The sequence below is a fragment of the Spea bombifrons genome, chromosome 1, assembly GCF_027358695.1.
Source record: "Spea bombifrons isolate aSpeBom1 chromosome 1, aSpeBom1.2.pri, whole genome shotgun sequence".
Lineage (NCBI taxonomy): Eukaryota > Metazoa > Chordata > Amphibia > Anura > Pelobatidae > Spea > Spea bombifrons.
The window spans coordinates 151,693,776-151,706,275 of record NC_071087.1 but is presented as its reverse complement, the minus strand read 5'-3'; the positions used below and the strand labels follow the sequence as shown (position 1 = coordinate 151,706,275).

Here is a 12,500-nt window from a genome sequence, read left to right as displayed (position 1 = left end):
CAGACTGGTCGGGCCGAACTCTTATCTGCCGATACAGTCTATGTTTCTATACTAATCCAATGTGTTATCGGCATTTGAGTAAGAACAGAATCCAGTTTTGTTGCTCGGCAGAAAGGGGGTACGTAGAAAAAAAATGTAAATGCCGTCTAAAGCGGTCCTTTTATAGAGACATAGAATTTGATGGCAGGTAAAATGCATTAGACCGTCTAGTCTGCCTGGTTCTCCCGATGTAATGACTCCACGCATGTTTAAACCCTTACTGTATTATCCTCTACCGCTTCTGATGGGTGGTTCTTCCATTTATCTACCACCCTCCCTGTGGATGCAACCCTGGTGGCTAGATGCAGGTAACAAGAAAAAGCTTCCGGTGTAAGCCCAACATGATAAAAGTATAGAATTGTTATATAATTTGCAGTAAAACGTTCTTTAATACGTTTTTTTGGTCCTATAGCTATCAGCAGTCCTATTACAATCACACCCCTAGGCAGTTGGGCCTTCCTCTGGGGTGTGTGAGGGGTAGCAGCTCCAACACACTGCAGGTTAAATATACCCGTAACGGGACTGTGCTTGTTAAGGGGTGATAGTGACACAAGGCAGTCCCTTTTGGGCTCCACAGGCCAACGAATTGGGATTCTTATTAGGGGTTTCTGGGCTGTCAGGGCCGGAGCTGAGTGAGTTAAAGCGGGCATAAGTCTGCTGGGAAACGCTGGCAGGCCTCATACGGTTAACACATTCGCTATCGGAGAGCTGCACGTTATGACCGCCCGTCACCGCGGCCTATGACAAGGGACCAAGCGTCAGGTGAGCGCTGTAAAGGTCACGTGATTTCTCGCCAGGCTTAGGCGAGTTTTCGGGGTCACGTGACGCAGCGGCTGGAATGTCCGCCGGGTACTCGCTGACTGTGCCGACACTCCCGTTCTGACGTTGGAACTTTTCGGTGCAACAGGAAGTCATGAGATGATACAAAGTGTCGCATTTTAAAGGAGAAGAATGACGTAAAGCGGATAGCAGGGGCCGGTTTCCACACACACGGCAGCCCGAGCTGGGCTGTGATCTTTGTGCCCATCCTCCTGCCCAGCCCACGGGTGGCGCCAGTCATTGCCAAGGATACCAGCCTGGCATCAGACGCGATTCTCAATGGCTGAAGGAGGCGCTGCATCTCCTGGGGAGTGGAGTCCTTTGGAGGCCGTTATAATAAAGGGCCTCAGACAGCTCAGAGCCCGGTACCTGCAGAGCGTGAGGGGACGGGTTAACCAGGGCAGACCGTCACTGGGCACCGCGAGTGAGAGCGCGGATCCGGGACATGCTCCGCTGTGTGGGCTGCCGGTGAGTGAGATCGTCAGGGGGTTTTGTTCTATGTAAGGAGGGGTTCATGTGCAAACTTTTAGAAGTGGTCTTATCACCATAGCAACCAAGGTAGTGTATTAGGAGTATTTAGGAGTATTAGTTCTGTTGGGTCAAGATGGAAAACAATTCCCACAAGCTTTCAAAACCTCAGCCGTCTCTTTTTAAGAAAAAAATGAAAATCTTCTATGGTGATAAGATAACCTGTCATACTTTGCACCAAAACCACTTATTTTTTTTATAGTTACCCCACATATAGGGCAGAGTATTGGGGTACTACTATTAATAAGCTTATGGGCATCATAGATCTAGGGGCCATCATCAGTTGGTGGATGGAAGACCCTAAATGTGGCCCCGATTTTTATGAAGCCCCATATTCATACATAGGGAATAGCCCCAGGCCTGTCAGTTACTTCCATCCTTAAGTCTCACTTGTTACCCTTAAGCCTCGGACATTAAACCAGAAAAAGCCATTGCTGGTGGCCCACGGCTTCCCACGCGGAATACCGGCGACACGGCACAAAAGAGCAGATTGAATGGCACCAAAAACTTTGGAAATCGATACATTATATTAACTGGTCTAGAGAGAGAGACTGAAAAAGTAGCATTTATACACGCTAAAAAAACAGCGTCCTAAAGGGGATATTATAACATTGTATTAATATGTGCGGGGCTGATATAAAGAGATCTCCAGTGACCTGATCGATAATAGAAACGTACAAAGAACCCAAGGTCATCCTCTGAGACTGGAAGAGCGAAGATTTCAAACACAACAAAGGAAATGATCCTTTACAGTAAGGGCAATAAAGCTACGGAATTCACTCCAAAGAGAGGTGGCGCTGCAAAATACCGTTTTTCCCCAAGTATAATTTTAGGGGCCAAAATTTTTTAAAAAAAATATTACATAAAGTTATTGTACTGGCTGCCTGGGCATGATATGAGTGTGATTGATGTTAGCTGCTAGCAATTGTTAGCAATCACACTCCTATCATGCTCAGGCAGCCAGTACATGCACATCACTTTCAGCCTCCCTGTGCACCTTACACACGGATCCATGCTAACATACATACACACATTCATTTACTCCCCCCACCTTACCTGAACTGCAGATCTTCTGCTGCCGCTCACAGACTTTCGTGGGGGCCACTGTTTCCTCTCTGCCTTGCTCGAGCAGGAACAGGAACTGAGCGGAGTCATGTGATGCGATGTACATTCACGTGACTCCACTGGGTTCCTGTGCAGCCGCACATGACCAAGAGACGCTGCTGAGCAAAACAGGTAAGCAGCGGGTCCCCTTTCCAGTAAAAAAAATTTCACATTTTTCTAAAAAAGGTGCGTCTTATACATGGGGAAATACGGTACAATGGATTGCAAAAAAATTATTTTTTTAGAAAAGCAGAATATACAGAACTATAAATGATAGAATAAACATTTATATTTTAGAGCTTGTCGATCCAAGGAAAACTCTCATTGCCTTTTGGAATTAAGAAGGAATTTTTCCCCTAAGAGGTTAAATATGAACAAATAGGTACCCAGACACCTGCCCCCTCACTAGAAATATACATTAAAAACCCTTTCTATTAAGAGCGGCAGGTGTCTGGCCACCTATTTGTTCATTTTTGGACAGGAAATCTTTTTGAGGTCTTTAAAGACCCTTTGGAACTGGATGGTACCCGTTATGATGTCATGATGATATTAGTGGAGTCTGCTTATTTATATTAATTTTGTTTCAGTTTTAAAATATTTCCAATTTGTAAGATTTGCTTTGTCTATCCAAAAAAGGGGTATAGAGAGGAAGCTCCAGCAATCCCTGAAAAAAATAATACATTGTGTGGATACACTAAGAATGGAAAAGAAAAGTGCCAGTCACTTAAAGGATTAAAATCTTTGGTCACGAAAGGGTTAAATAACTGCTCCCCTGTGGAAGGAGAGGAGAAGGAAATGTAAATTTTTTTATTTATTTAAAATAATATAATAAACAAACAGGATGTTAAAAACAAACAGCAGAGTAAAAAAACTTTGATAAAAATGCATTTCTTGTTTTTATTTCCCAGCCTGCCCCCCAGTGATGCACATTTCAGCCCAGGCTTGCCACACTGCCTTATGCCCCCCAGATATGCCAAAGTACCCTCATAGATTCACAGACTCGTTCGCAGCACACTGACGCAATACTTTTATAAATAAATACAGGATTAATCTTCACGGCCCCCAGGATTTAGATTCCCTTAGTTTGCCCCCCCCCTTTACCTCTAACTGCACCTTAAGTTAACTTTATTAAATTAATTAAATTAACCCTCAGTCCTCAGCATTAAATTAACCCTAAAGACCCCATTGACCATAACTGCCCCTAAATTAACCCTAAAGACCCCATTAACCATAACTGCCCCTAAATTAAACCGCACCTCCCCTAACTTTTAGCAACCCAAATAATAATTTTATACTTACTGTTAGATGAGTTGCTGAGCAGTGTGGATGCTATAAGGAAATGGGCGGGACCGACCGTTAGTGTGACTGCAGGGATGGACTGGGAAGCAGAAAAGGGCAGGGCCAATCATCAGTGTGACTGCAGGGCGGGACTGTAAGTAGTAACTGTTGTAAGTGACATTGAATGAACCGGATTATAAAACGAGGGGTATTTTTCAGAGCATTTGCTTTGAAAAAAACCTCATCTTATAATCGATAAAATCGATTCAACTAACCGATAATGAAATTCGTTGGCAACGATTTTCATTATCGATTATTGATTTTATCAATTAGTTGTTGCAGCCCTAGTGTACAGAAACCCAGTTGATATATATTGATACACTTTGGCTCAGCGTACGTGCGTCAGGTGCCTTTTTTTCTTTAAACCAAATATCTACTTTTTCGAGGGGAAGTCCCATTGGAAAAAATATTTTTCTCCTTGAGCATAAATAACTACATTAATGTAGGTTAGCATTGACAAACCTTCACTTTGTTCCAGTAAACATCCATTATCTGCTGACTCCAAGGCTGTCCCTTCCTCTATTGACTTTCGTTAGTAAGATTGTCCATCTGGGTGATTAAAACAGAGCCATTCTCTTGTTTCACAGAGGTAGTATGATAAGGAGTCGCAGTGTTTGTCTCGTAAAATAAGGTAACAGAGCTAAAATACACACAATGGCTGATGTGCAACTACCAGAAAACATTATTTCATGCAAAAACTAAAAGAGTTTTAAAAAAGAAAACACATTTTTGAAAAGTTACTTTATTCTGTCCCTCTTTAAGGTATTTGCAGAAACGAAATGTATTCCCGTTTCGGTTTGTTGATAAACTGTTTTGGTTTCCTATATTTCAGGTGGATATGCAACTCTATATCTTATCATTTCTGTCACCCCAAGATCTGTGCGTGCTTGGATTGACCAGTCGTTACTGGCATCTGCTGGTGCAGGACCGCGTGCTCTGGAGATACTTCCTGCTGCGAGATCTTCCTTCTTGGCCGTCTGTTGAATGGCATAACTTACCAGACATGGATGTCCTGAACTCATGCTTTTCTGAATCACAGGAAGGGAAACCTCATAACTATATGTCCATGTGAGTAATCTGGTTAACGTGATCTCAATATTCTCTACCCATATTAACCAAATCCTATTCTGTTGCCATTCCCTTGCATGCATGTAATGTATTCACCGTGCAGTAAGTTTCCAGGTCAGCTGAGGTGGACGTTTTAAAGGCCCAGCTTCACTCTTTACCTCCCAGTTTTCCAATTTTGGATCATTGTTCCACTCTCTCCCCTATTTGCAACCGTTGTGGATCGATGTCTGGTTGAGGAGACCTTCTGATCTCCCTTGAATGACCTAGGCAGGCGTCCATCACAGCTTCCATGTAGCCTCCTCATGATGCTTTTCAGTTGAACATCTTCTCTACCTGATGTCTTTTAGTTATATGGATTGTATTGAATTGTATCATTTATGACAGACACGGTGTAAATAGGATGTTACTGTGTTTATAGATATTTGAAATGCTGTCCGAAGAATAGAAAGTCGCAGCGACCGAAGCACCCCATTTATGGCGCGGTCACTTCCTTTCTGCAGTCGTTGGTGACACATGGAGAACCCCGATTTGCTATGTTTGGTCCTGGAATAGAACAGATGGATGACTCTCTGGTGACGCGAATGATGACCTCTCCAGATCTGGTTCCTGTTATGTGCATACTTCAGAAACAAATTCATGGTAAGACGTTAGCGCTCTTTAAAGGGGATGGAAGAGGGGAAAAAAAGCATTTTAATATCAGAATAACGTAAGTTCTCAAATGGATTGCTTAGTTTTCTTAAACAGTTCTAGTCTTTGTAATGGATGGTGTTTTCAGGCAACAGCAGTGGTTTTATTAGTCTTATGTGCTCTAGCTTGAATCCCCCATGCAGAATCCCCCATATGCAATCCCCCCCCTAGCTATTTTTGTTAGCTGAGTTCGGTTGTGGAGGCACTGGTACCACACACAATGCCAATAAGAGCTCTGTTTAGCACTTCGGACTCTTCACGGCACCATTTATTTTTTTTATGCACGTCTCACTTAAAATGCCCAAACCCAGGGGTAGGCAACCTTCTGGTCTCCAGATGTTGTGAACTACATTTCCCTTGATGCTTTGTCAGCATTATGACTGTAAGAGCATTATGGGAGATGTAGTCCACAACATCAGGAGAGCCGAAGATTGCCTACCCCTGCCCTAACCTATGGCTGGTGGGTGGAAGGGAATGTGAACGCCACGCATTCTCATTCAGCAAACTTTAGTTGTTTTTGTCAACGTATGGTTTTGAGTTGACTTTTTTTTTAATGCAAAATGCCACAGTGGAACCAGGTCCACGAAGGGCTGTTTTTTTGTTGGTTTGGGGGGCTTTTGGTTGCTTCCCCTATGAAGACTTCAGTGGGTATCCCTTTAGGGGTAACTAGAAGATCCGGCCCTTTTAAGACTGCAGTCTAAGAGGGAAGGAGCTCCTTTGTGGGAGACGCAGGCGCCAGAAGGCGAAGGTGGTGGACCTGGTACCAACTGTGGCCCTATACTTTGTAGGAATATGGTCACAATTTTCATTGACTAAGTGGAAGCGCGAGGAACCCACCGTACCACCATCCAGCTCCAGCAGTGGCTCAGCGAATGCTACAGATACGGGTCTATTCAGTCCTCCCCTCCGTGCTCATGCCAAATAAATGTATGACAAGAAGTCTGGTTTAGTTCTACTCAGTGAACTACTAAAAGACACATATCCTCTACCGTCAGGGCCCACCTAAAATATTTTGGGTGATCACAGTTGGACGATTGCTGTCCTAGATTTGCTTGATGATCCTGCGGGAGTATTCTTCTGGGGTAGTTTTGTATTCTAATTTGGTGAGTTTTGGTCTCTGCACATTCAAAACCTGGAAGCTTTCCATTTTTTTTCTCTTGTTCTTCCACACAGGGATTGGATCTGGTGTTACTTTTCAACTCGACAATCAGCATAAGTTCAACATTTTGACTTTATATTCCACAACAAGGTAAATGAAAAAGTGAGAAATCTTACCCTTGTGGAAGGGACTTGACTTCATATCCCTAATACTCCATGGGGGTTATTCATTAACTATGGGATTGCAGATGAGTTGAAATTTGACATGTTTTGCTACGCATTATGAAGAACCATCCCCAGTGAGCTTCTTAATTATGCTTTATTTAGTACACATAAACTCACCTACAAACCCAAATCTAAAGAGCCATAACTTCATATGTAGATTATTTGGTTTTTTTAGAATGCCAGCATCTTCTGTAGCATTATTATAATATTCATTTTAGGCTTGCAAGCAGGGCCCTCCTTTAACTAATGTATCTGTTTGTCTTAGTCTGTCGCTTCTACTTTTGTCAGAGCCTTTGAATATATGTACTGTAAGAAGCGCTGCATCAATTTTTGGCACTATTTAAATAAAAGATAATATAAAATGAACACTAACATGACAATATACAAAGTTACAATAACATGAACACGTGTAGGACATACTAAAACAGAAGGGGGAACACTGTTGCCATTTTCAGTCTTCTAGGAGGTAGATGGGGAAGTATAATTCTATTACAATAAAGGCCATTTTGGGAAATCAGTGGAGATATCAAAGATGGGGGGTAACAGATGGTTTCTCTCAGAATGCAGGTTCTAGATATAAGAGGGATTTATTATATGCTTTGGGGGTGTTTATTAAGTAGTTAAAGTTAGAATAAGTAGGGGATAGCCTGGATAAACACGACAAGGAATTCCAGACTGGAAAGGGTCAAGCAGGGAGACAGAGGAAAGAAAGCTGATGGATCAATATGTGATGATGAATGAAACCTCCCGTGTTGCGTCTTCCAGGGCTGAAAGAGATCGAGCTCGCGTGGATCAGAATGCGGCTGTGAATAAAATGTTTGTGTCTGAAGATTCTGACACCAGCAGGTCCAGTGCCCCGTACTCTCTAATCCCGCAAGTGAAGGAGGTGTGCAGAGTCGTGCATGGGTTCATTTACGTGGCAAACGCGGACTCAGACCGAGGCAAGTTACCCTTTGTTTCTACTAAGAATTCTAACACTTATCCCATATCCTGTTTAAATACCGCTGCCAACTATGATGGGGTCTTGGCAGCGTGATCCCGCATTACACTCTTTATAATTCGACTAAATAGAAAGCAGACGTAGCAGATGGTGTACAGTTTTTGTTTTCTTGTTGCCCAAGTGCTCTTTAAAAGAAAAATAATACAGATGCATTGAAGGGTTTGTTTGCACTATTAAATTCTCCTGGCAGATAAATGTAGTTGAAATACACATTTAATAAATAAACAATAAAATATATATATATATCAGAATAACTTAACTAGGGATAAAAAAGCACCAACCCTGGCAAGTTTATTCTGTAAAATGGGACAAGCTGGCCTCATTAAATGTGCTATAATTTCAATTCTTCAGGGTTGAGCCCTCATAATGCATCATTAAATTCATTATTTTTTTTAATCAGGGGAAAAAAGTTAGCAAATAGCTTATTTTAATATATTATGCTCAAAAAGCAATTTTTTGCCACTGCATTATTATTTTTTAACTATGTTAGACAAGGCCCCTTATGGAGACTATCCCAGATTTTAATTACTTTGGACGTATTTCAGTGAAAATGTAAAGTTTGCTTTCGTATGCATTCTTATGTATTTATTGTAGTGAACAGTAAAATATAGGAGGATTGGAAGATAACTGCTTGAGTTTAAGTGGCTACTTTATACTTCTAGTAATGCACTTGTCAAGAAGAAAACCTGGAGTTTTTCCTTATTTGTGCTTTTACATTTTATTGAAAATTCTTTTCTTAGAACACAATCGTCAAGATGAAGTAGCACAGATACAGGTCATGACGGACCCGGAGTATGGACCTCAGAAGAGACCACTGTTGGTTTTATCTTGTGTTACACACCCAAGGGACCAGCGAATTCCATGTGTTTATATGGCGCATGAATTATGCCTAAACAGGCTAAATCGACCATGGATGGTATGATGCATTTTATATTACTTCCTAAAAAGGACTTTGTCTCAAGCTAATGTTTTATAAATATACGCATTATTTTTTAGTATTACACTCCCCAAGTTATAAGAAGTAGCAGACATTTGTTGCATTATATTATTTAGTACACAAGACTTACAATGCATTCTTTTTGTCCAGAATCTCACATTTTAGATGATGTTGAATAGTTGTTTTTTTAACAGCCCATAATTATACTAGCATGTGTATAACTGCTCATAATTACACACTTAAATTGTTTCTATCATCAACCGTCTTTTTATATTCAATAGAGAAAAAAAAACAAAAAAAAACTTTAATAAATCATAGTGATTACCCCCACATGCTTCAAAAACCCCTTTGTCCATGTATATTGTGCCAACGAAGACATGGACATAACCTTGCACTCCTTATAAAGACCTTTCTAAGGTCCGAGGCTTAGTTTCTCCGTGTCATAGGCATATGGCTTCTGAATCTAAGAAGAGACCAAGGACTAATTAAGGTCGGAGTCTTTCATTAGGAAAAATTGGCAGACTAGATGGGTCCAGTGGGTCTTACCTGACCTTAATTTCTATGTTTTTATGTCAAAGGCAAGGATAGGCAATAAGCTCGGTACTAGACCTTCATGTCCACCACAAACACCTGATTACAAATGGCAATTCAACTTAATGATTTGAATGAATTCATCTTAATGATTTTAATTAATTCATATTAATGATTTGAATGAATTACAGAAAACATTTTTAGCAAGGTTTACATGTCACTTTTTGTTCTTTGCAGGTACAAAATACAGAAGTGTCCACTCTTAATGGATTATCAGATGGAATTGAATGGATCCTTAGTGAAGTTGGAAGGAAGATGTAACATTTTATTATTATTAATCTAATTCTATTAGCTTTTTTTAAATAAGATTTTTATTTGAAATATTCAACAATTCTGAAATATTACGGTAACTTGTTTTAAATTTCAAATGTAAATATGCTTTGTTTGCACCATTTAAAAAAATAAATAAAAGTCTGCATAACTATTTTATCATTACCTCCAGATTCTGTACTTATTTATTTTGGTTTGTTTTGTGCATCATCTCATGGTGGTTATTTGCTATCTTTGTGTTTCGGGGGTCAACACTGAATCCATGCCCCGGAACTGTCAGGGTCTGCTGAGAGTTTCCGGGTGAAGAGCTGGTTCTCGAGGTCATCGTGTTCTGTATTTGGGTCGGGGGAGCTCTGTTTAGACACGCCCACTCCTCACCTTATTCCCCTCCCACTCCCCTACCAAAGAGGGAGGGCTTCGGCAGTCCTACCTGGGGAGTATTCAGGTATGCAGCCTGGACAATATCATCCATAGCATGGTTAGTTGTATAGTTCCTCATACAATCATTGTCATGAACTAAAGCTTGCGTAGCTCATTACTTCAGATCTGGCACCTAATTTAACAAACTGGTTAAGTAATAATAGTTTAGAAGAATAGCTAATAAGTTGAAGATGACAAGCATTCAAGATGAGTTTAACATATTTGTTGATTTTTTTTTGATTTATAAAGGCTATTGTTTTGGTTCCTCAAATATAGAGATTAGTATTATATAGCATTTGACTATGTTACATGTCTACTTTAACGCCGCAATTGATGATGGCAAACTAATAGATAACAAGAAAAAAACACCAATTAGTAAACCTGCCTAACCTATCCTGAAAAATACATTCATAGTGGATAAGTATATCTTTAAATTGAGTCCGCAGATTGGGACGGGACCACGTGCTCCACCTGGCTTTTCTAATCACAGACAAATGTTGAAAGCTGTTGTTATTGACCCGTCCTTTTTAATCATTTTAGAGCTTCTGCTGGAAAAAAGCGATGAAAAGACGAATAACAGAACATTTTCAATGTACAGCCAGTTTATGAACCACTTTATACAAATATTCAAAAAGAAGAATGTACATGTGCTATTTACATTAATATTAAGATGTATGTTAAAGATCATCCGCTTGCAACTATGGTTTTATGTTACATCTAAGGAACACAGGCGAAGGTGGTGGATCACTCATTTTTTGCATTTGTGTGTTTATTTCAATAAATAAATAAAAAATAGCATATTTTTCATTTGTCAAAAACAGCAACAATGAAGAAGAGCTTTAATGCATATGATGGCTGGAGTTTGCCTTTAAATGCATTGAATGCCTTAAAAACATTCTGAAAATCCTGCACTAAGGTGCCCACCTCCACTTGCTATAATTCTAAAACGTGCCTGCTTGATGACATCATTTAATGACATCATGGGAGCACCAATGGTAGACGGTGGGCAGACATGAGACATCTCAAAAGGGCCAAAACTGAGCGGGAGGTTCATTCAGCCAAACACACTTTCTGCAATGCAAAGGAGCTGGGAGTGGGGAAACATCACAAATGTATAGAAATAATTCCAATGACCTTTTTATGTAAAAAGTCTATTACTTACAAGGTAGTACTGAGCCACTATGTACATTAAAGTACATATGAGGCCTGGAGTGTACCTTTAAAAAGCATATCAGACCTGTTCATTTAAAGCAGATTTAGCCTTTTCACATATGACAATTTTCATGGACCTCAGACATCCTGATTTTTGAGAATAGCTGCCAGGAGAAATCATTCATAAATGATACAAAAAAATAAAAGGTTTTGCTTCTACATCATTTGGAAAGACTGGGTGACATAATAGTATTATTCATACTGTGGGTTAGGGAGCCTAGAAGGGCAATGTAGTTGAGCCACAAAAAAACCTTTTTTCAAACAGTAGAACTATATGACTCCAAAGAGATACCTGGCCCTTAGGACTATCCTTATTCACCTGTCTTACTGAGAAGTGATGCACCTGCATGGCCACAAGTGCATTTTCTTTTAGGACTGCTGGATATTTCAGAAGAACGTGCTAATGGAACCAGCTGTTCCTATGCTTGCGGATCTGTATAATCTCCATCGTTGGTCAGATCTGACAGCTGTGGACTTCCATGTTTTCCAACATTATCTTGAGGTTAATACATGGAATAAGTCACTGGATGGCAGTCTTGCAACATCTGGACAAAAAGACAAACAGAATTTACACAACTACATTGCAAAACAGCGTTTACAGTTCTGTTGAAAACAACTAGAACGGAATCTTACGTTCATCAACGTTACATTAGACCTACACTGCAAAGGAAATAATATTCACAATGCCTGTGTGTTACTGTTACCTGATTCCTGCTCAGCATTCTTCCATTTCTTTCCTTTTCATCCATAAAGTCAAGGTTTTTGAATCTTGAAACCATTTCCGCCCATATTTATCTTCCCAAAGGTCAACGTCAACACAAAAAGTGACTGTTTTTTAAATGAGTGTAGTTGTGGACACTGCTCGATGTCTGTGATGGATCACTAGAAGGTAACACATTATGCCAGTCAACGTTTTTTGACACAAGGAAAATATACCATTTTCTCCCAACTTTATTGAAATAAACCCACAAATCCAGAACATGAGTGATCCATCACCTGCGCCTAGGTGTAACCTGCGGGGCACTTCAGCCATGCTATGTACTTTAATGTGTTTAAGTTGCATGGTCCCATTAAATCATGGTCGTCCCATGATTTAATCCTCCATATGCCATATGCATTTGTCCATTTCCCCCTTAGGCAGCCAATCAATGGCAAGAATAATCA

At 40.3% G+C, this 12,500-nt stretch overlaps 1 protein-coding gene across 1 annotated transcript; it reads left to right on the top strand.

Annotated features, from left to right (window-relative positions):
• Positions 1-778: 778 nt before the first annotated feature.
• FBXO4 (F-box protein 4) lies at positions 779-9,869 on the top strand. The gene is made up of 7 exons (XM_053448096.1): positions 779-1,326; positions 4,661-4,896; positions 5,315-5,535; positions 6,757-6,832; positions 7,672-7,847; positions 8,647-8,822; positions 9,612-9,869. Exons 1-7 carry the CDS (start codon positions 1,138-1,140, stop codon positions 9,693-9,695), a joined length of 1,158 nt encoding a protein of 385 aa, XP_053304071.1. The 5' UTR covers positions 779-1,137; the 3' UTR covers positions 9,696-9,869.
• Positions 9,870-12,500: the final 2,631 nt, after the last annotated feature.

Coding starts and splice junctions, on each gene's coding strand:
- FBXO4 (XM_053448096.1), top strand. CDS start 1,138: ATGGCTGAAGGAGGCGCTGCATCTCCTGGGGAGTGGAGTCCTTTGGAG. Junction 7,848..8,646: donor AAACGCGGACTCAGACCGAG/GCAAGTTACCCT, acceptor TTCTTTTCTTAG/AACACAATCGTCAAGATGAA. Junction 8,823..9,611: donor GGCTAAATCGACCATGGATG/GTATGATGCATT, acceptor TGTTCTTTGCAG/GTACAAAATACAGAAGTGTC.